General features: G+C 49.4%; 1 protein-coding gene and 1 pseudogene across 4 annotated transcripts; one reads left to right on the top strand and one right to left on the bottom strand.

Annotated features, from left to right (window-relative positions):
* Positions 1-2,486: 2,486 nt before the first annotated feature.
* LOC100591868 lies at positions 2,487-3,344 on the bottom strand (annotated as a pseudogene). The gene has a single exon (XR_180515.3). The product of XR_180515.3 is annotated as an acidic leucine-rich nuclear phosphoprotein 32 family member B pseudogene (transcript).
* A 13,326-nt stretch (positions 3,345-16,670) lies between these two features.
* Positions 16,671-20,918, top strand: LOC100584701 (COMM domain-containing protein 4). 3 transcript variants are annotated; one of them, XM_003281812.4, is made up of 8 exons: positions 16,672-16,762; positions 18,731-18,802; positions 19,023-19,088; positions 19,312-19,351; positions 19,654-19,773; positions 19,909-19,989; positions 20,347-20,523; positions 20,610-20,918. In XM_003281812.4, exons 1-8 carry the CDS (start codon positions 16,760-16,762, stop codon positions 20,648-20,650), a joined length of 600 nt encoding a protein of 199 aa, XP_003281860.2. In that variant the 5' UTR covers positions 16,672-16,759; the 3' UTR covers positions 20,651-20,918. The 3 variants fall into 3 exon arrangements, with proteins under 3 accessions (XP_030670347.1, XP_003281860.2, XP_030670348.1); XM_030814487.1 differs by lacking the exon at positions 19,023-19,088 and having other exon boundaries at positions 16,671-16,762; XM_030814488.1 differs by lacking the exons at positions 16,672-16,762; positions 18,731-18,802 and adding an exon at positions 16,773-16,900.
* The last annotated feature ends 2,636 nt before the right edge of the window (positions 20,919-23,554 follow it).

The following is a 23,554-nucleotide window of genomic DNA, read 5'->3' as shown; positions in this document are numbered from 1 at the left end:
TTCTTTTTCTTTGAACTTTCATATATTTTTTTTCCATTTTTCTTAGAATTGTTGGTCTTTGTCTTCTCTACTTTTAGAATAGAATGAATATGATATTAATCATACTTTGAATTGTGGCCATGATGGAGTACCTGTATTGATGACAGTCTTCCAGCATAAACAACTACAAAGCTGGACAAAGTACATGAAGAAATTGTCTTCAGCCATTGGGCAATAGGCTGTTCCAGGTACAGTCTGAGAAAAGGGAATCACATGAAGTGACTGCTGTGTTTTTCTGGTGGGGAAAGTTTCTAAACCTTCAATTACAGCAGGAGGAAGCAGAGTCCAAGCCAAGAAGATCAGTCTTGTTTGGTGGAGGAAACAGAGACTGCCACTCAGGGCTGCTAAAATGTGTGTGGCAGAGTATCAGAAAAGACGGAGTTGCAGAGAAGAAGCCCCAGAAATCTTACAGAGGTTGCTGCAGGTCCTTGGCCAAATCCCAAACGATGAATGTGCGGATTGAGACTCTGCAAGGCCCAGCACAGAACAGCCGATGGGGAGCTGAAAGCTAAACAGTGATTTCAGTGGTCACAGACTGCTGGAGATACACCTGAATTCTGGCTCAGCCAGAGTCTCCACTCTTGAAATCTCAGGTCTTGATGAATATTCCAGACATTCACAGAGGGCCTAGAAGGCCATGCCTTGGGATTAAGGAAGATGCCCTGGGAATAAGGGCAAAACTGTAAAACAGCTCACCCTAACAAAGCCTAAAATGTAGCCTTGACACTCATGATCAAGTTAACCCATCAGCAATTTAATTCCCTGCCAAAATAAAACTCAACACTAGAGTAGGATAACTAACCCACATCTCTACAATGAAGGTTCACAGTGTCCAACAGCTCAAGAAATACTTACTAGATGTGTGAAAAAGTGAGAAAATATACCCTAAAATTAAGAGAAAACCAGTCAATATGAACAGACCCACCGTGCATGGTGGCTCACGCCTGTAATCCCAGCACTTTGGGAGGCCAAGGCAAGTAGATCACTTGAGCTCAAGACTTCGAGACCAGCCTGGGCAACATGGCGTAACCCCATCTCTACTAAAAATTCAAAAACAAGTCAGGTGTGGTGGTGTGCAGGGGTCCATAACCCCCAGGCTGTGGACTGTACCCATCGGTAACCTGTTAGGAACCAGGCTGAGCAGCAGGAGGTGAGTGGTGGGCAGCCAGCATTACTGCCTGAGCTCTGCCCTCCATCAGATCAGCAGGCATTAGATTCTCATAGAAGCGTGAATCCTAATGTGAACTGCACATGCAAGGGATCTAGGTTTCACACTCTTTATGAGAATCTAATGCCTGATGATCTGAAGTGGAACAGTTTCATACCATAACCACTGCCCCCGATCCCATCTGTGGAAAAATTGTCTTCCATGAAACCAGTCAGGACTGCTGGTGGCACGTGCCTGTGGTCCCAGCTACTTGGAAGGCTGAGATGAAAGGATGGCTTGAGCCTGGGAGGTGGAGGTTGCAGTGAGTTGAGATCATGCCACTGCACTTCAGCCTGGACAACAGAGTGAGAACTTAAAGAAACAACAACAAAAAAAGGGCCGGGCACGGTGGCTCACACTTGTACTCCCAGCACTTTGGGAGGCTGAGGCAGGCAGATCACCAGGAATTCAAGACCAGCCAGGTGAGGTGGAGGTTGGAGTGAGCCAAGATGGCGCCATTGCACTCCAGCCTGGGCTACAAGAGCAAAACTCTATCTCAAAAAAAAAAAAAAAAAAGAGCAGACCCATAAATGGCTCACACATTGGAATTAGCAGGCAAGAGCTTTAAAGTAACTACATACATACATTAAAGAATTTAGAGAAATAGCAACACCTGTGAAGATGGTGAAAAAAGAATTTAGAGAAAAAAGTTTTAGTATAAGTATGTCCTAAATATGCATGGTACATACTCACTAAAAAATAGTTTATTTTTTATCAGAAATCTAAATTTAACTGGTTGTCCCATATTTTATCTGGCATATCTACCCCAAAGCCAAGCAGGAGAGAATCCACAGTCTTATCTTCCAGCAGGTGACCTAGCCTAGGACAGGGTCTGGCCGGGGCAATTGTGAAGTGGATGGATTAGAGATGCCAGTCACTCAATGTGTCAAAGGTTTGCCAGACCTGCATACAATCAACATTATTATTATTATTTTAATGTTAAGATTTTATTTTATTTACAAAGATTTTTGTTGTACAGAAAGTAAAAATGCTGTTACAATCTCGGTGTAACTGGTAGCCACAGATGGTTGACTCACCAATCATAGCTATCTATGCTACAGCAAGAGTCTCACACAGAAACCTAACAACGCTTACAATTTTGTTGGGGTGAAGTCCCTAAGCTCGATGGTAGATTGATAGATTACCAAGAGGGACTACATGGAGGAAGACGGAATGTCACAGGAACTATTCTTTGGCTCTTTGGGTGGGTGGGAGTCCTGGGGTTTGTATCACAGCTACCTTTTTTTTTTTAAACAGCTACCAAATCCATGAGCAGTCCAACCAATACTGAACAGTTCTGTTTCTGCAGGTCATCTGGGGTCTTAATCATCTTCTCCTTCATCATCTGTTTCTCTCTTCCTCTTTTTACCTTTCCCGCCTTCTTCCTCCTCTTCATCCTCATCCTCATCTTCATGTTCTTCAAGTCCAAATTCTTCTTCCTCCTCACTGACTTCGTCTTCGTCATCTCCTACATTTTCATCTTCATCATCTTCTTCATCAAACTTCTCTTCTTCACCATCCTCATCCTCCTCGTCTTCCTCATCTTCTTCTTCACCCTCCTACTCTTCATCCACACCATCCACCTGAGCATCTGATTCAGGTGCTTCCTGGTCCTCTTGGTCATAGCCATCCATGTAAGTAAGCTGGGGCAGGAGCTTGAAGACACTCTCTCGGTAGTCATTCAGGTTAGTAACCTCACAGTTAAAGAGGTCCAGGCTTTTCAGACATTCTAACTTTTTCGAAGGTTCCAAGGTGCTTATATCTTTCAGTTTATTTGCGCTTAAGTTTAGACGTGTGAGATTTGGAAGTTTTTCAGCTAACATGTCCAGACCTCCAAATATTCTATTTTCACTGAGTTTAAGCTTTTTCAATTTAGGCAGCTTGGGAAGATTTGAAACTGAGATCAAGCCTACATTTTAAACTGAGGAACTCTAAGTTCACAAATTCAGCTGTTAAGCCCTCAATTTTTCCATCATTTGATTTGCAGTTGTCCAAGACAAGTTCCCGAACAGCTGCCAGGGTCCAGTTCCTCAGCTCCAGGTGGATCCTCCTCTTCATGTCCATGTTCTCCTCTTCCCCCCTCTTCAAACTTAACTTTCCGCGGCGGGGGTGGAGGGGGGAGAGGCGTCCCGGCCTGCGCAGCAAGGGCCATTGGAAGGGTTCGCTCGTGGCGGAGGTCGGTGGCGCGTTCCTGGGTGGCGAGCGGAGCCCCTGGAGCCAAGTTACTCACGGGAGTGGAGAGGACATTATTTTTATTTAATATTTTTGTCTAAAGCAACTTTACAAATTTTAACCTTTTATTTGGAAACATAGATTCAGAGGAAATTTCAAAGATGGTAAGAGAGGTTTCATGTACTCTTCACTCAGTTTCCTCCAAAGGTTCTATTTTGTATAAATGTAGGACAATATCTAACAGTGTCACGTGTCTAGGTCTATACCATTTTATCACATATGTAGACTCATTTAACCACCGCTACAATCAGGATACAGAACTGTTCCACTGAAGGGGTGGCCTGCCCCTCCACACCTGTGGGTATATCTCGTCAGATGGGATGAGAGACTGATAAAAGAAATAAGACACAGAGACAAAGTATAGAGAAAGAAGAGTGGGCCCAGGAGACCGGCGCTCAGCATACCGAGGACCTGCACCGGCACCGGTCTCTGAGTTCCCTCAGTATTTATCGATTACTATTTTCACTATCTCAGCAAGAGGAATGCAGTAGGAGAGCAGGTGACAGTGGGGAGAAGGTCAGCAAGAAAACATGTGAGCAAAGGAATCTGTGTCACAAGTAGGTTCAAGGGAAGACACTGTGCCTGGATGTGCATGTTGGCCAGATTTATGCTTCTCTCCACCCAAACATCTCAGTGGAGAAAAGAATAACAGGCCGGGCGCGGTGGCTCACGCTTGTAATCCCAGCACTTTGGGAGGCCGAGGCGGGCAGATCACGAGGTCAGGAGATCGAGACCACGGTGAAACCCTGTCTCTACTAAAAATACAAAAAATTAGCCGGGCATGGTGGCGGGAGCCTGTAGTCCCAGCTACTTGGACAGGCTGAGGCAGGAGAATGGCGTGAACCCGGGAGGCGGAGCTTGCAGTGAGCCGAGATCGCGCCACTGCACTCCAGCCTGGGCGACAGAGCGAGACTCCGTCTCAAAAAAAAAATAAATAAATAAAATAAAATAAAAAAAATTTAAAAAAAAGAAAAGAATAACAAAGCAGCATTGCTACCAACATGTCTCGCCTCCCGTCACAGGGTGGTTTTTCTCTTACCTCAGAATTGAACAAATGTACAATCAGGTTTTATATCGAAACATTCCATTCCCAGGGGCAGGTAGGAGACAGAGGCCTTCCTCTTTTACTAATCCTCCTCAGCACCGATCCTTCATGGGTGTCGGGCTGGGGGACAGTCAGTTCTTCCCCATCCCACGAGGCCATATTTCAGACTATCACATGGGGAGAAACTTGGACAATACCCGGCTTTCCAGGGCAGAGGTCCCTGAGGCTTTCTGCAGTGCATTGTGCCCCTGGTTTATCAAGACTAGAGAATGGCGATGACTTTTACCAAGCATACTGCTTATAAACATTTCGTTAACAAGGCACATCCTGCACAGCCCTAGATCCCTTAAACCTTGATTCTATACAACACACGTTTTTGTGAGCTCAAGGTTGGGGCAAAGTTACAGATTAACAGTATCTCAGGGCAAAGCAACTGTTCAGGGTACAGGTCAAAATGGAGTTTCTTATATCTTCCTTTTCTACATAGACACAATAACAGTCTGATCTCTCTTTCTTTTCCCTACATTCCACCACCACAAAAATCCCCCTCCTGCTATTCCTCTGCACTCATTCCTGGCTCTTCCCCTCCACTATTCCTACTCCTGGCAACCACTAACCTGCTTTCTGTCTTTATAATCTCGTCACTTCAAGAATATTATAAAATGCAAAAATTAGCTAGGCATGGTGGCACCACTTGTAGTTCCAGCTACGTGGGAGGCTGAGGCAGGAGAATCGCTTGAACCTGGGAGGTAGAGGCTACAGTGATCCTGCCACTGCAGTCCAGCTTGAGAAACAGGGCAAGACTCTCTCAATGAATGAATGAATGAAGGCCTGGCATGGTGGCTCACACCTATGATCCCGGTGCTTTGGGAGGCCGAGGCAGGTGGAACCATTGAGGCCTGGAGTTTGAGGCCAGTCTGGCCAACATGGAAAAACACTGTCTCTACTAAAAATACAAAAATTAGCCAGGCATGATGGTGAGTGCCTGTACTCCCAGCTACTTGGGAGGCTGAGGCACGAGAATTGCTTGAACCTGGGAGGCAGAGGCTGCAGTGAGCCCAGATCGTGCCACTGTACTCCAGGCTGGGCCACAGAGTGAGACTTCATCTCAAAAACAAAATAAAACAAAACCAAACAAAGAAAAAAAGAACATTATATAAATGGAATCACATAATATGTGGCCTTTTGAGACTGGCTTTTTTTTTTCTACTCAGCAAATACCCTTTGAGATCCATCCAAGTTGTGCATGTTCCTTTTTCTTTTTTTCCGTTTGAGATGGAGTCTCACTCTGTCACCCAGGTTGGAATGTAGTGGCGTAATCTCAGCTCACTGCAACCTCCACCTCCTGGGTTCAAGCAATTCTCCTGCCTCAGCCTCCTGAGTAGCTGGGATTATAGGCACCCACCACCATGCCTGGCTTTTTTTTTTTTTTTTTTTTTTGAGATGAAGTTTTACTCTTGTTACCCAGTACAATGGTGCGATCTCGGCTCACTGCAACCTCTGCCTCCCGAGTTCTAGCAATTCTCCTGCCCCAGCCTCCTGAGCAGCTGGGATTACAGGTGCCTGCCACCACATCCAGCTAATTTTTTTTGTATTTTTAGTAGAGACGGAGTTACACCATGTTGGCCAGGTTGGTCTTGAATTCCTGACCTCAGGCGATCCACCTGCCTCGGCCTCCCAAAGGGCTGAGTTTACAGGCATGAGCCATCGTGCCTGGCCCCCTTTTATTGTTGAAGAGCATTTCATAGAATAGATGTAGCAGTTTGCTTAACCTTTCACCTATTGGGGAGTATTTGGTTGTTTCCAGTTTGCGGCTATTACAAATAAATCTGCCATGAACAATCATGTATGAGTTTTTGTGCAGACATCAGTTTATTTTCTGGTACAAATGCCCAGAAGCAATTGCTAGGTCATACATTGAGGTATATGTTTAATTAAAGAAGCTGCCAAACTATTTTCTAGAGTGTCTGTACCATTTTATATTCCCACCAGCGATGTATGAGAGAGTTAGTTTTGTCTGCATCCTCACCGATATTTGATATTGTCACTATGTTTGATTTGAGCTGTTCTAATGGATCTGTAGTGATATCTTACTGTGGTTTTAATTTGCATTTCCCCAGTGGTTAGTGTTGAAGATCTATTCATGTGCTTTAAGTCTATTCATTTTTAAAACCTAAATAAATGTATTTAAAAAGGAAACTTTTGCTTTGGGAGGCCCAGGCGGGAGAATTGCTTGAGCCCAGGAGTTCGAGACAAGCCTGAGCAACATGGTGAAACTCCATCTTTACAAAAAATAAAAAGTATCCAGCGTGGTGGCGTGTGCCTATGGTTTCAGCTACTCAAGAAGTGAGGCCAGAGGATTGCTTGAGCATAGGAGGTCGAGGCTGCAGTGAGCCATGGTTGCACCATTATACTCCAGCCTGGGTGACAGAGCAAAATTCTGCCTTAAATAAATTAATTAATTAAAGGAAATTTGTGATTAGTGATTCTCAAAGTGTGGTCCCTGAGCCAGCAGCATCAGCATCACCATCACCCGAGAACGTTAGAAATGCACATTCTCAGACACCACCCCAGACCTCCTAAATCAGAACCTCTGAGGAGTGGTTTCAGCGATCTGTGGTTTAACCAGCCCTCCGGGTGAGAATCAGTCTCACTTACTACAAATAGAAGGTGATGGTAAAAATAAATTCATCTGCATATCGCCTAAAATCCTCTTGTGGGCCCCAGGTTGGCACAGCACACTTTTGGGCAGGAGCCCCACTCACAGAGGCTATGACAAGAATGCTCCTGCCCCTGGGGTTGTGCAGTGACAGCTCACACAGCTCCACGTGGCAGTTCTGAGTTTGGGAAGCGCTGATGTAGTCCAGTACAGCCCTTCCTGCCCTTCACTGGACTGAGAAAATCCAGGCTCTGAGGAGGGCGAGACTTGCCCAAGGTCACCCAGCAACATGGTCGGTCTCCTTTCTCAGGGCCCTCACAATGCCTGGCCTGTTTAAAGCCTGCCTCTATTCACTGCTGAGTGAAAAATCCAGCTCCAAAACAATATGGGGAAGGATACTATCTTGTGAAGCTTATGTTTATAGTTGCAGATACATGAGAAAAAAAGTCCAAAAATACTGTTGAAGCAGTTATTTGGGGAGAGAAGGAGTTTGCTAGTTTTTTGTGTTTTTAGATTTTCTACATTTCATAATTTTTATCACAATAATCATGTTTAGTTACATAATCAAAATGTATTAAACATAATATTAAAAATCGACATGAAGCCTGATCCAGCCACGGCCTATCATCGGCAGAGTCAGGAAGCCTTCCAGATAGAGCAGCCCCGCACCTGCCCCAGGTTACACCCTGGGCCTGGACACATGCTAGGTCCTCTGTCTGGATACCCTCTTCCCATGGTGGCCTCCATATCTGTACCCACCAGCACCTCCTGTGGGCAAGGCCCTTGCCTGCATCCAGCCCTGGGCACCCCCTAGCCCAGAGGGTACCTCAGGGTCTGAGAGTCTGCCTGCCTGTCTCTAAAGAGAGGAAAGCTCCTTGGGACATGTGTACCACTTGACTATCACCCCTGGCCTGGTACAGAAAGGTGGACAGTGGGTATTTGGTGAATAAATGAATGATTGGAATGAATCCCCAGAATGGTGATTTCCTGAGGCCCTTCTCCAGCTGGCCCAGGTGGAACCAGTTCCGCTTTTCACAGGAAAGCCAGGTGTGAGGAGTGGGGCAGGTGTGTGTGAGGGGCCAGGTTCTCGAAGGCTGCATGGACACAGAGCTGGTGGCAGGTCTGGGGGCAGCAGTGCTGCTGTGGGAGCCTGTAGGAGGGCTCGTCCCTGGAATCCCCCAGGGTATCCTGGTGCCCCCAGCTGCTGTGTGGCGTGAGAATTCCTGGCTGGTGGGGACGCACAGGGACTTGTTTGGATTGGCCACCTGGTCCAGCCCAAGGAGCTGCACCTCCAGCCCCTCAGGGAAAAACTCACTTTTGATGTGTGACAACAGCTACAGGCAAGGGGAGGGAGAGGTGTGCTGGGCCTCGGCCTTAGAAGCCAGAAGCCAGTTCATGCCCCTACCTTGGTCTAGGTGGGAAACGGATGCGGCCTCGGCTAGCCCTAGGGTCCTGGGTTATGGTAAGGGCCCTCCCTTATGGACTCAGCGACTTGGGCTGACCCAGCCCCTCCCTCAGCCTCATCAGTGAAACCTGGACTGGGCCGGGGCTCTCGACACATTCCAGCTCAGACCTCTGGCTTTGTCCCAGGAGGGCAGCAGATCAGACAGAGGTGACCCGGGCTCTCCTGTTTACCTCAACCTCCTTGTGAAGCCTCCCTCTTTCTGCCTGTGAGGTGGGTGGGGCCGGAAGGAGGGGCATTCACCTGTGGGTTGCTGACTTCTCTGCGCAGGTGTGCCTGGAGAACCTGGTCTATACCCGGTGCTCTGCTACACCCCACAGCCTGGCCATGAACTCCCTGCCTCCAGAGCAGCCCTGGCCCAGGGAAGAAGGTGGTCTCTGCATTGAATGATAGGTAGAAAATGGAAGTGGGGGCGGTAGCTCTGAAAAGGAGTCAAGGAGGAGGTGCCTTCCCAAGGACGTGGAGGGTTTTTCCAGAATGGAACTTGACTGGTGTGGGCAAACATCAGGAGGTAGGAAGGGTGGCTCCCTCTGTGGGAGCCGGGGCAACTTGCCTGGGCCAAATGGTGGTAGGCTGTGGGCAGGGCGGGCAGAGCTGGGGTTCCCAGAGCCTGGGGTCCCTGTCCTTGCAGAGGACTGGAATGCAAAACAAGTGTCCCCTGCCTTCTGGCTGGGGAACATCCTCTGCTTCCAAGCCCAGACATATACCAGCTGCTACAAGCCCCTGAGGCTCTTCAGAGGACCAATGGGCAGCCACACACACGATGCGCAGCCTGCTGGACCCACCTGCACCCTGGTCAGAGCCCATGACTGAGGGGACTCTCTGGGGACAATGGGGGCAGTTTCATGCTGCCCTCTTACAGGTGGATGCATCCCTGGGATCTGGTGCTGGGCTGGGGTGGACTGAGGCTGTTCTCTGCCAGGGTGCCTGGTGGACAGCAGGTGGAGCCACTTCTCTTTGGCTTTCCTGGACCCCAGGACACAGCTGAACACCGCACTTTACCCTGGATGCCTTTGGATTCTAGTGGACTCTGGGAAGGAAGAGGGGGCTGCCCCTGCAGGAGGCCAGGGCCCTGGGCCATGCTTGCTCCCCCCAGTAGGCACCTTCTCTCCAGATCAACATCACCCGATTGCTGAAGGCCTGGGCTACTTGAGCAGAGCCCCAATACCCTCACTAAGGCCTGTTCTTACATCAGACCAGCTAGTATGAGTTTGGAGCCGAAGGGGGCAGAGAGAGAACGCGGGGCTCTGTAAGCGTTCTCGGCTCCCTGCTGCATTGGGGCCCGTAGAAGGCCCCCCAGAAACCTGCAGCTGCTGTAAGTCACTGGGAGGAAGCTGCAGCAGACATGTGTTTCCCAGCCTGGTAGATGCAGAGGGGTGTCCGGGCCCCCAGGTGGGAGGCCCAAACATGGCCTTGGATGTGGCAGTGCAGGAATTCTAGCCAGCTCTGGGGTCTTGGGCAAGTCATTTAACCTCTCAGAACCCCATTCCTGGTCACCATGGGGCTCTTGTGTGGACGTAAAGGACCCTCAGGCCACTTATGTCCCATCAGTGGAAACCTAGCACGGGTGGAGACCCCCGAGACTGAACTCAGTGGTGGGATCCGGCCTGCCTAGCTCTGCTACATAGAGCCCAGAGCCAGCAGGGTGGGCTTCCTGGAGAAGCAGGCACTACTGCGGGCTGGAGAGCATGAGCAGGGGTCCCTTTGGAAAGGTGGAAGAGGCTGCGGTCAGTGGACGCCATAATGAGGCAGAGCTTGGGCAGAATGGGAACGCTTGGCGGATCTGAGGCCCAACAGAGACTGGACTGAGGACACTATGGCCACCTACAGGACACTGTGCCACTCAGGCCGTGGAAACTTAGCTACGGCTGGGCCCCCTGGTCCTGAGTGGGGCTTCACCAGTCTTGGAAACTGTGCCCAAGGTGGCTTCACGTAAGGGCACATCTCAGCACTTTTTTATTTTTTTTTTTGAGACAGGGTCTTGCTCTGTCATCTAGGCTGGAATGCAGTGGCACGATCATAGCTTACTGCAGCATCAAACTCCTGGGCTCAAGTGATCCTCCCACCTCAGCGTCACAAAGTGCTGGAATTATAGGCCTGAGGTATGCAGTTCGGTTTTAAATCTTAATAAATATCTCCTCCTGCTCTGCTTCCCTGGCTGACTCACATGCTGGCATCTTGCGCCTAGACAGACATGTTTCTGGACTTGGTTCCATTTGTTCTGATGGGCTCCTCTCTCTCAATGACCGCACGTTACAGTACGTGGCTATTCTTACACATTTCTGTATAGAACTGAGGGTTAGTGTATTAATGTCAAAGTTCTACTGGCTTTTCGAGGCTGGGTGGAATATTTGGGTTAATTTAGGAGTGGGCATCTTGACAACATAGGCTTTCCCTCCAGGAATGGTGATTCTGGGATGCAGGTTTTGCACATTCTCGTTTATTGCTTGGTTTGCTGCCACAGAGGGATGGCACTGCCCCACACGCCATGCCCAAGAGATGTCCCACCTTATCTTTCTAAATCAAGCTGAATAGTCTCAGCTGACAGGATATCATATCAGTGCTGTGGGGACTCACTCCTCACAACCCGAGATGAAGTGAGGCGGAGACTATGAAGCAGATCCCTGCTGAGTGCATTCGCCCTTCCTGACCTGCACTGCTGCTGGCTGGGGCTGTGTCTGAGTCGACAGAGGGCACTGACTTGGGGACGGGGTGGGGGACAGTGCTGGAGAGATGCCCCTCACCTCCCTTAGCTCCTCCTGTCCAGCCAACGCTTGGCCACCAAGGCCCCTGACTTCCAGGTCCCAGTCACCACTAACAGGGTGCTGCATGGGAACAAAGTATAAGCCCAGAACCTGGAGTTCAGGTCACTCTTCCTTCCAGTTGAAGCCTCTATCCCTCCCAGGTGATTCCACCCTCATTCCTCCATGGGCCAAATATCCTAAACAAAGGCCTGGACAGGGGGTCTTTATCCAAGTGCCCAGAAAACACACGCGGAAAGGCTCTGAATGCCCCCTGTGGCTTGCCAGAGGTAACAGCCTGCCCATCAAAATGCACAATCCTGGTTCTTGCAGGGAGGTGAGGAGGGGAGGAAGAAAAGGTCCATCTCATTCTTTCAGCGGGAACCTAAACTTGGGAAAGCCAGACACGGTACATTTCTTAATCCTGATACTTTTATAACTGGTTACAGCTGGGTCACATGCACAACTGTTTTCCAACATTTTTCAACGGGCCGCATAACATCCTGCAACTTATTTTTTTATTTTTATTTTGTAAGGCCAGGGGCAGTGGCTCACGCCTGTAATCTCAACACTTTCAGAGGCTGAGGCAGGAAGTCTGCTTGAAGCCAGGAGTTCAGGACCAGCCCAGGCAACATAGCAAGACCCAGGATACAACAGAGAAAGACCCTATCTCAAAAAATATCTTTTCCAAGTGCAGTGCCATGATCACGGCTCACCGTAGCCTCCAACTCCTGGGCTCAAGCGATACTCCCACTTCAGCAGCTGGGACTATCAGAGCACACCACCACATCTGGCTGTTTTAATTTTTGGTAGAGATGCGGTCTCACTATATTGCCTAGGCTGGTCTTGAACTCCTGGCCTCAAGAGATCCTCCCAATGAGACCTCACAATGTACTGGGGTTACAGGCATGAGCCACCATGCAGCCCGTGCAAAATCTAACTGTTCTTCAGGTGCTTCTTTTGGACCTCCTAGCTAGACTGTCATTGGCAAATACTAGTTTATTATTTTCGCACATTTATGTTAATGGATTTCCCATGTTTTATTTGTCTAGACTAGGGCTTCTCAACAGCAGCACTACTGACATTTTGGGCTGGATAATTCTTTGTTATGGAGCTGTTTGTGCCTCGCAGGATGTTTAGCAGCATCCCCAGCCTCTGCCTGCTACATGACAGTAGCACTCCTGAGTGTGACAGCCAAAATGATTTCAGATATTGTCAAATATCCCCAGGGAGGCAAAATCACCTCCAGTTGAGAATTGCTGATCTAAAAACCTCTGGAACGATGTTAGATCATGGTAATGATAGCACATACTGCTCCTGACCTTAATGGGAATACCTCTAGCATCAAAGTATAGTAGTACCTGTATACTACGGTCTGAGCTGTTATTAGTACACTGTATTAGTCCATTCTCACTCTGCTATGAAGAAATACCCAAGACTGGGTGATTTATAAAGAAAAGAGGTTTAAGTTGACTCACAGTTCTGCATGGCTGGGGAGGCCTCAGGAAACTTACAATTATGGCAGAAGACACCTCTTCACAGGGCAGCAGGAGAGAGAAGGAGAGCCAAGCAAAGGGGAAAGCCCATAATAAAACCATCAGATCTCGTGAGAACTCACGATCACGAGAACAGCATGGGAGAAACCACCCCCATGTTTCAATTGTCTCCACCTGGTCCCACCCTTGACACGTGTGGATTATTGCAATTCAAGGTGCGATCTGGATGGGGACACAGAGCCAAACCATATTATATCCTTTATATTAGCATACTGTATCGACGTATAATTTTCTTTCTTTTTTTTTTCTTTGAGACAGAGTCTCAGTCTGGCTCTGGCTGGAGTGCAGTGGCACGATCTCAGCTAACTGCAACCTCCATCTCCTGGGTTCAAGCAATTCTTGTGCCTCAGCTTCCTAAGTAGCTGGAACTACAGGTATGTGCCACCCCCTAACTAATTTTGATTTTTTTTTTTTTTTTTTTTTAGTAGAGATGGAGTTTCACCATGTTGGCCAGGCTGGTGTCAAACTTCTGGCTTCACATGATCCCGCCATTTTGGCCTTCAGAAGTGCTGAGATTACAGGCATGAGCCACCGCACCCAGCCTGAAGTATAATTTTCACAATGTTAAAAGCATGACTTTCATACAAATAATGAAGGAATATGTATAAGATATTTTCTTTAAATCACAAGGGAGTTAGCAACATGGTGAAGCGAGTTCAAGGAGCTTTTTGAGAGAGACAGTCTGTAATGCTCCAGCAAGGGCGTTCTGAAATGTATTCTGAGATAGAGACAAAACTTGTTAATATCCTATAGGGAGGTTAGGCATGGTGGCTCACACCTGTAATCCCAGCACTTTGGGAGGTCAAGGCAGGCAGATCACCTGAGGTCAGGAGTTCAAGACCAGCCTGGCCAACATGTTGAAACCCTGTATCTACTAAAAATACAAAATTAGCAAGGTGCAGTGGTGGGCGCCTGTAGTCCCAGCTACTCAGGAGGCTGAGGCAAGAGAATCGCTCGAACTCTGGAGGCGGAGGTTGCAGTGAGCTGAGATCGTGCCACTGCACTCCAGCCTGGGCAACAGAACGAGATTCCGTCTCAACAAAAAGAGGGGCCGAGCGCGGTGGCTCATGCCTGTAATCCCAGCACTTTGGGAGGCCAAGGCGGGCAGATCATGAGGTCAGGAGATCAAGACCATCCTGGCCAACATGGTGAAACTCCGTCTCTACTAAAAATACAAAAAAATTAGCCCAGCGTGGTGGTGGGTGCCTGTAGTCCCAGCTGCTCGGTAGGCTGAGGCAGGAGAATGGCGTGAACCCAGGAGGCGGAGGTTGCAGTGAGCCGAGATCACGCCACTGCACTCCAGCCTGGGCGATGGAGTGAGACTCCCGTTTCAAAAAAAAAAAAAAAATCATACTGGGAAATAAAACTGCAATCTTTGGGAGTTATCTTTTCTACTGGACAGAAACCTGTAAGTTAACATATATACATATTCTCTAGTATATTTCCCTACACTAGTGGTTTTCAAAGCATGGTCTCAAATGTCACCTGGGAACATAGATATGCAATGCTCAGGCCCCACCTCAGTCCTATTGAGTTAGAAACTCTGGTGTGGGGCCCAGCAGCCAGTTTCACAAGCCCTGCAGGTGATGATGATGCACTCTAATGTGTGAGAACCACTGGTCTAAATAGTCAAATCATCTTTTTTTTTGAGACGGAGTCTCACCCTGTTGCCCAAGCTGACTGAAATGCAGTGGTGCAATCTCAGCTCACTGCAACCTCCACCTTCTGGGTTGAAGCAATTCTTGTGCCTCAGCCTCCCGACTGGCTGGTATTACAGGCACCCACCACCACACCTTGCTAATTTTTTTTTTTTCAGTAGAGACGGGGTTTTGCCATGTTAGCCAGGCCACTGCTCTCGAACTCCTGACCTCAGGTGATCTGCCTGTCTCGGCCTCCCAAAGTGCTAGGATTACAGGCATGAGCCACCGTGCCCAGCCTTTTTTAAATTTATTTTTATTTTTTATTTTTTATTTTTTTTGAGATGGTCTCCTTCTGTTGCTCAGGATGGATGGAGTACAGTGGTGCCATCATGGTTCACTGCAGCCTCCACCTCCCAGGCTCAAGAGATCCTCTGACCTCAGCCTCTTAGGTAGCTGGGACAACACGTGTGCACCAGGACAAGCAGGTAATTTTTTGCAGAGACTGGGGTCTCCCTATGTTGCACAAGCTGGTCTAGAACTCCTGGGCTCAAGCGATCCACCGGCCTTGGCCTACCAAAATGCTATGATTACAGGTCTTATGTTCTTAAAAAAATTTTTTGACATGGTATAGGATAGTCTAGTAACTTAAAGTACTGTTGTTTTCAACAGGCTAGTGGTTATGATTTGTAAAAGAACTCTTCAGAAATGAGCTCAATTTTACCATGAATTGGGACACTTTACATTTCTTTCTATTTTATAGTGCAGTTTAATTGTCATGGGCTCTGTCTTTTGAAAGCCTGAAAGCCTGCAACAATAAAACCAGCTGCACCTGTTGCATGGGATAGGCATGGAATTGAGGAGAGAGCTCAAACTACGGTCAGCCCTCTGTATCCTGGGTTTCTGGATCCTTGGATTTAACCAACTGTGCATCGAAAATATTTGGAAAAAGTAAAACAATAAAAAAACACAGGCCGGGTGCAGTGGCGGGCGCCTGTAGTCCCAGCTACTGAGGAGGCTGAGGCAGGAGAATGGCGTGAACCCAGAAGGCGGAGCTGGCAGCGAGCGGAGATGGCACCACTGCACTCCAGCCTGGGCGACAGAGCAAGACTCCGTCTCAAAAAAAAAAAAATTAAAAAACTTTACAGCAGCTATTTACAAAGCATTTACATTGCATTAGATATTATAGTAATCTACAGATGATTTAAAATATACGGAAGGATGTGCACAGGTTATTTGCAAATACTATGCCATATTATATCAGGGACTTGAGTATCTGTGAATTTTGGTATCTCTGGGGTCCTGGAACCAACATCCTGAGGTTACCAAGGGATGACTGTGTTCAATTTCTTCTCTGGTTATTAGTCTATTCTCTAATGTATTTTTGTTGTTGTTTTGTCTTTTTGTTTTTGCCTCTTCAAGTCAACGTCGGAAACTTAGTTGTTCTAGACTACCCATTAGCTCAAAGCTACCAGTAATCAGACCACCACTGCAATCTAAGCAACCGATTTTTCTTCCCCATCAGATTGGCAAAAATTAAGATAAGCATCCATTGATGTTGAAGCTGTAGGGAGTTTTCCTGAGAAAGTTAATTATGACAGCCCTTTCTGCTAGGCACCTAGACGATTCATCAAAATGAAGTAAAATACCCACGCACTTGAAGAAGTTATCTGGTTTATTTCCTTACCTGGGTGCTGGTTATGTGAGATGTACAGTTGATGAAAACTTATTAAGCTTTATAATAGGTACAGTTTTCTGTATATGTAGTATATTTCAATAGTTTTAAAAATATATCTTTTGCCACAGCCCGCAGCTGTGTATAATGCTATTTGCTTAACAGTGGAAAACATGGCAATGACCTGAAACACCCTAGCTCCCGGGATCCTACCCCCTTAAGTTAAACAAAAGAAATAACTTCCACTGTCTTTTCTAATGCTTTAATTCGGTCCTCAGTTAAACTTGCGGTTGGCGCCAGTTTTTCCAGGGAAAGATTCTGGGAGACGGAGGATGAGACGCCAGCATTCCGTCCCCGGCACCTCCCGTGGGCTGCGGTCCGCTCCCAGCCTCACTCGAGCAGGGCCCGCCCTCCCAGAGGCCTTTAGTACAAGTCACGTGATCGCCGACTCAGCTGACCCCGTCGGACCGGAAAAAGAAATTCCCGGGCCCAGGCTTCTTGGCGCGATGGTGAGGCACCAGGGGCGAAGCGAGGCTTGGGCTGCTGGAGCGGGAATGAGGGGGCGCCAAGTGGCTCCGGAAACTGGGGGAGGTTGTACTGGCCTCTCCGCAAACACAGTGTGTGCGGGCGTGAGGGCTGTGGGTCTGGTAGGGAAAAATCCACCGCTACCCCGCTCCCGAGACGGGGGCGGGGGTAGGGGGCGGGTAAGACAGAGCAGGCCGGCCGGCTTAGAGTCCCGGTGCTTCCCTGGTGAAAGGAAGGGCCCCTGCCACCCGGGGCAGGAACTAGGGCTTGTCTGGAGCTGGGAGTCCTTTCAGGTCTTCCCCATCCCCAAGAGGACCTCCCAAGGACACCCCCTTACCCAGCCCTGCTGTGGGGCTTGTACAAGAAGGTGCTTAGAATCAGGATCACTCTTGCACACTGTTTAACAGGAAGCCCCTCCGCTCTTTCCAGAGCCAGAAAGTAGTAGTTTTGGGGTTGAGACTTGTCCATACATCCATCCAATCCATCCATCCGTACGTTCTAAGAGCCTACTCTATACCATGAAGTGTGCTAGGCACTGGGAGGACTTGAGCTGCCTAGGGAAGGGGAAATCGGAGGCCTGAATTGGCAGTCACAGTTAAGGCTCCAGGGGCAGAGACCTAACAGCGCCTTGTGTGTAGTGCTAAGGGGGCTCCCTGAGGATGCCATCAACCTTAAAGGTGGATAGCAGGAGCTGGCTGGCTGAAGTACAATTTGTGTACCTGGGGTTCGGAGGCAAGCGTGGGAGACGTGTGTCTTCAGACAGGGAACAGCATGTGCAGAGACTTCAGGTGAGAGAGAGCATGGCTCCTCAGGAATGAATGCATTTCCCATAGCTGGGAGAGTATCTTCAGGAAGTTAGGGAAAGATGAGGCTGGACAAGTAAAGAACAAATCTTCCTGGCTCTTGGATCACCACAATGAAGATAATGAACATATCCACCGGCCTCCATAATTTCCTTGGGTGAAGGGCTATTTTAAGAAGTATTATCAAGAAGGGCTGTTCTGGCCGGGTGCGGTGGCTCACGCCTGTAATCCTAGCACTTTGGGAGAGTGAAGAGGGTGGATCACCTGAGGTCAGGAGTTCGAGACTAGCATGGCCATGGCACTCCAGCCTGGGCAACAGAGGGAGACTCTTATTTTTTTATTTTTTTAAAAAAGAAAGGCTGGTCTGATGTGTCACTTAAGGGATAGCAGGCCACTGGCCGGGCGCCGTGGCTCACGCCTGTAATCCCAGCACTTTGGGAGGCTGAGGGGGGGGCGGATCACCTGAGGTCGGGAGTTCGAGACCAGCCTGGCTAACATGGTGAAACCCTGTCTCTACTAAAAATACAAAATTAGCCGGGTGTGGTGGCACATGCCTGTAATCCCAGCTACTTGGGAGGCTGAGGCAGGAGAATCACTTGAACCTGGGAAGCAGAGGTTGCGGTGAGCCGAGGTTGCACCATTGCACTCCAGCCTGGGGAACAAGAGTGAAATTATCTCAAAAAAAAAAAAAAAAAAGGATAGCAAGCCACATAGAGTGCAGCAGGCATGGAGGCGGGAGTGAGGCTGGTGTTCCTGAGCAGCAGCAGGGATGCTGGAGTGGCTGGAGTTGTGTGGGTACAAGGAAGAGGGGAGAGAGGTCACTCGTCTCTGTGAGGCACAGGACTTTGTTTTATCCCTTGCTGTACCCCCAGCACTTACAGTGGGAGCTAGCATAGAGAAGGCGCTCAATTGATGTTTGCTGAGCAGATGAATGCCTGGAGTAGACCTCAGAGCAGGGTTTGGTGGCAGGGTGGGTCAGGGAGAGAGTTTACTCAACAGCCTAATGATAGGGGAGAACAAGAGGCCAGAGGGTATCCATCTATGTTGGGGACCAGGGGTCCCTGATGGGCAGCAGTGTGGGAGACACATGGATCCTGGCCACACCTCAGACCTCCCTCCAGCCTGATTACCTGCCTCCCTCCCTTGCAGAGGTTCCGGTTCTGTGGTGATCTGGACTGTCCCGACTGGGTCCTGGCAGAGATCAGCACGCTGGCCAAGATGGTTGAGTGCACAGGGTCTACTCTGGGTGGAGGAGGGGTGTTGGGCTGGGGATTGTGGGTGTAGAGGATGGCGAGGTTTCTCTGGGGTTAGGGCCTCAGTGCTCTCAGCCTGTGCTACCATGCTTTGTGACCTTGATCAGTGGCTGGCTTGCTCTGAGCCTGTCCCAAGGAAGGAGGGGTGAGGTTTGCCAGCCTGGCTGATGTAAGGACTTCCCTTCCAGTCCTCTGTGAAGTTGCGGCTGCTCTGCAGCCAGGTACTAAAGGAGCTGCTGGGACAGGGAATTGATGTGAGTACAAGATCCAGCACCCCATTGTCCCATGACCTTATGACCCCCACTGCCCTAAAACTCTGCACTAGGCCTGGGGAGACGGGTGACCCAGTCTCAACCTCTCTGGGCACCTCCCTTCCTTCTTTCCAGCTTGTCTGTTCCTTATCACAGGATCCAGGCTGGGGGTGAGGGGCTGGTGAGCAGGGGCCTGGCACCCCCTGAAGGTCTCCTTTCCCCATAGTATGAGAAGATCCTGAAGCTCACGGCTGACGCCAAGTTTGGTGAGTAGCCCACTGAGTCTATAGGCCCCAGGCAACCCTGGGAACTCGGCCTGGTGCCTGGTACAGAGGGGCTCCCCACCCCTCCCAGCAGCGTCCTTAACCTGCCTTCCCTAGTGGAGGAGCATGAAGGAAGGAAAGACATTGACAGTCCCACCTTCCTGTCCTCTGCCAGCTCCTGGTGGAGCAGTAGCAGTGCCTGTGGCTCCAGGAGGCCTGGGAGCTTTGAGTTAAAGTTAATAGGGCAACAGGGAGGTGGCTGGACCCACAGTGACACCCCCCTGCCCCACCCACGGGTCCCTCAGAGTCAGGTGATGTGAAGGCCACAGTGGCGGTGCTGAGTTTCATCCTCTCCAGTGCGGCCAAGCACAGTGTCGATGGCGAATCCTTGTCCAGTGAACTGCAGCAGCTGGGGCTGCCCAAAGGTATGGGTTGTGGGTTGGCAGCTGGGCAGCCTGTGGGCCAAGGGCTGGTAGAGAGGGGGACAGGCCCTGTTTGGGCCAGGAGCCCAAGCCCAGCTCCCACCTGCTACCTCCAGAGCTACTCCGTTCTACCTGCAGAGCACGCGGCCAGCCTGTGCCGCTGTTACGAGGAGAAGCAAAGCCCCTTGCAGAAGCACTTGCGGGTCTGCAGCCTACGCAGTAAGTATGAGGCCAGCCAGGGTCCAGGCTCATTCTAGAAGGTGCATGCAGCACGCAAAGTGCATGGAGAGTCCAGGGAGATGACTTAACCATGGTCACATGGTTACTAGCAGCCATAGAGCTGGGACCTGGCCCTGGGTCTCCTGACTCCAGCCAAGGTTTCTTCTCACTGAGGTCTGCTGTGGGTGATCCGAACGGATTATCGGGCACCTGCCCTGTTCTGAGCCTGGGTCAGCAGGATGGGAGCTTCTTAGAGGCCACATAGCCTTGAAGGGTTGAGAGCTGAGCGTGGGTGTCGGCTGAGGGCCACTTGGCTTGCCTGCTTTGATCCTGAGAGCCACCCACCCCATCTCACAGTGAATAGGTTGGCAGGCGTGGGCTGGCGGGTGGACTACACCCTGAGCTCCAGCCTGCTGCGGTCCGTGGAAGAGCCCATGGTGCACCTGCGGCTGGAGGTGGCAGCTGCCCCAGGGACCCCAGCCCAGCCTGTTGCCATGTCCCTCTCCGCAGACAAGTTCCAGGTCCTCCTGGCAGGTGAGGCTCAGCTATTCCTTGACGGGTAAGAGGCTCTCCCAGGTCCGCCTGACTGCCTCCCACCTGCCCACCTCTTCCCTCTGCAGAACTGAAGCAGGCCCAGACCCTGATGAGCTCCCTCGGCTGAGGAGAAAGGTGTTCCAGGCCTGTGTGGAGCTGCCCTGCCCGTATGGAGTCACGCCCTCTGAACTGCTCTTCGGGAGGCAGCCCTGGTTCTAGGATGCTGAGGCCCTGGCCTGGACTCTGGCCTCCCAGATCCCCAGCTGCCTCACTTCTCTCTTGAGAACTCGGCTCAGGGCTCCTGAGGAACTTTCCCAGCATTACCTTCCCTTCCCTTGAAAGGCAATTGTTGGCTGTTTTCATGAGCAGGAAAAATAAACAGAAGTATAAAGGAATGTGTGCAGGGGGTTCTGTTTGGGTTCAGATCAAGGGTTTTTGTGAGAGAAAAAAAGTGGCATACGGGCTTCCTTGGTCCATCACTCATTTTCTTTTCTCAATTGCTGATTGAGGGAGGTCACAGGTGAGGCCAACTGAGGACCAAAGTGCATCTGCTTGTCTAGTGAGAAGAAAATCAGGGTTCTGGCTCCCAGATCTGGGATGCTCTTGGCTCTGCTGTCTTTGTCCCCTGGCCATGTCCTCAGGCTAGCAGCAAATTGGTGGCCCCAAAGCCAAATGCCCCTTGTACAGAAAGGAGATTGCCCTTGTTTCACTGCCATCTTCTATTTATTTATTTATTTATTTAGAGATGGAGTTTCGCTCCTCTTGCCCAGGTTTCACTGCCATCTTGTTATTTATTTATTTTGAGATGGTACAGTGGCACGATCTTGGCTCACCACAACCTCTGCCTCCTGGGTTCAAGCAATTCTGCCTCAGCCTCCCGAGTAGGTGGGATTACAGGCATGCCCCACCACTCCCAGCTAATTTTGTATTTTTTTTTTTTTTTTTTCAGTAGAGACGAGATTTCTCCATGTTGGTCAGGCTGGTCTCAACTCCTGACCTCAGGTGATCCACCCGCCTTGCCCTCCCAAAGTGCTGGGATTACAGGCATAAGCCGCTGCGCCCAGCCACTGCCATCTTCTTTAGGAAGAGAGAAGTGACCATGCCTGAACCAGTCATTGGCAAGGGGAACGGTGTTACGGACTGAATGTTCATGTTCCTCCAGAATTCATATGCTGAAGCCTCTGTCCACACGTGCACACCAGATGAGGGCCATGTGAGCACACGAGGTGGCTGTCTACTAGGCCAGGAAGAGGGCTGTCAACAGGAACTGCATCTGCTGGCACCTTGATCTTGAACTTCCCAGCCTCCAGAACTGTGAGAAAGAAATCTCTATGGTGTAAGCCACTGGTCTGTGGCATTGTTATAGCAGCTCGAGAAGACTAAGGCAGATGGGCTCCCAGGACTGGCCCAGACCAGCTAGGGCTCCTTGTAGAAAAGGCTGATGCCAGGGTTGGCACATGGAGGGTACAAGGAGGACTCACCTGGAGTATCCTTTGGTGTAAGGAACCTATCAAAGAATAATGGCTTGTTCCACTGGCCAAAGATGGGACAATTGGAACATCAAAAGAGATAAGTACTGACTCCACTCCTGACTTCTGCTTCTGGAAAAATGAAGTAGGTGTTTTCCCTATTCCTCCCACTAAGTACAGTTAACAACCCTGGATGTTACATATAAAACAAACAAAAAGACTGAGCGATGGAGAGAAGGCAGCCTAGCCTGGCTGGGATCCTCAGGACCTGAGGCTCCACACAGCAGAGAAAGTCCTGGAATCTGGACCCCATGGCCCAGTCAGGTTGACACAAAATTGATCATCACAGATCTGTAGAACTATACAAAAGTGCTAACATTCATAATTAGTCTCAGAAGGTAAGGAGGAAGAGAGTGGAATGGAAAAAGTATTCAAAAAAATAATCGCCAAAGGCCAGGTGCAGTGGCTCATGCCTGTAATCCCAGCACTTTGAGAGGTGGGACAATTGCTTTAGACCTTGCAACTGGCCTGAGCAACACAGGGAGACTCAGTCTCTCCAAAAAATAAAAAATTAGCCGATCATAGTGGTGCGTGCTTATAGTCTCAGCTACTCAGAAGGCTGAGGCAGGAGGATCAATCGCTTGAGCCCAGGGGTTTGAGGCTGCAGTGAGCTGTGATCATACCTCTGCACTCCAGCCTGGGTAACAGCTGAGACTCTGTCTCAAAAAAAAAGAAAAAAAGTATGTATACACATTGGAATATTATTCAGCCCTTCAAAAGCAGAAGGTTCTGTCATTTGTGACATGGATGAACCTAGATGACATGATGCTAAGTGAAATAAGCCAGGCACAGAGAGACAAATACTGCGTCACCTCACTTATGCCTGGAGTTGAAAAAAAGGCCTGGGGCAGTGGCTCACGCCTGTAATCCCAGCACTTTGGGAAGCCAAGGTGAGAGGATCGCTTAAGCCCAGAAGTTCGAGAACAGGCTGGGCAACATGGCAAACCTGTCTCTACAAAAAGTAAAAAAATTAGCTGGGTGCAGTGGCACATGCCTGTAGTGCCAGGATTGCTTGAGCCAGGGAGGTCAAGGCTGCAGTGAACCATGATAGTGCCCCTGCACTCCAGCCTGGGTGACAGAGTGAGACCCTGTCTCAAAAAAACAAAAAAGTTCATAGCAGTCGACAGTAGAATGGTGGTTAGCAGAGGCTGGAGGAGAGAGGGGGTGGGTTGTGGGGGAAAGGGGAGACACTGGTCAAAAGGTACAAAGTTCCAGTTAGGAGGAGTAAATTCTGATGATTTATTGCACAGCGTAGTGACCAGTTAATAACGATGTATACTTCAAAATAGCTAAAAGAGGGTTTTAAATGTTCTCATCACAAAGAAATAAATATTTGAGGTAATGGATATCCTAATTAGCCTGATTTGATCTTTTTTTGTGGTTTTTGTTTTTTCTTGAGATGGAGTCTCACTCTGTTGCCTAGGCTGGAGTGCAGTGGCGTGATCTTGGCTCACTGCAACCCCCGCCCCCCAAGTTTAAGTGATTCTCCTGCCTCAGCCTCT

This window comes from Nomascus leucogenys, chromosome 6 (assembly GCF_006542625.1).
Source record: "Nomascus leucogenys isolate Asia chromosome 6, Asia_NLE_v1, whole genome shotgun sequence".
Lineage (NCBI taxonomy): Eukaryota > Metazoa > Chordata > Mammalia > Primates > Hylobatidae > Nomascus > Nomascus leucogenys.
Note: the sequence above shows the minus strand (reverse complement) of the source record. Positions and strands in the feature narration are given on the sequence as shown.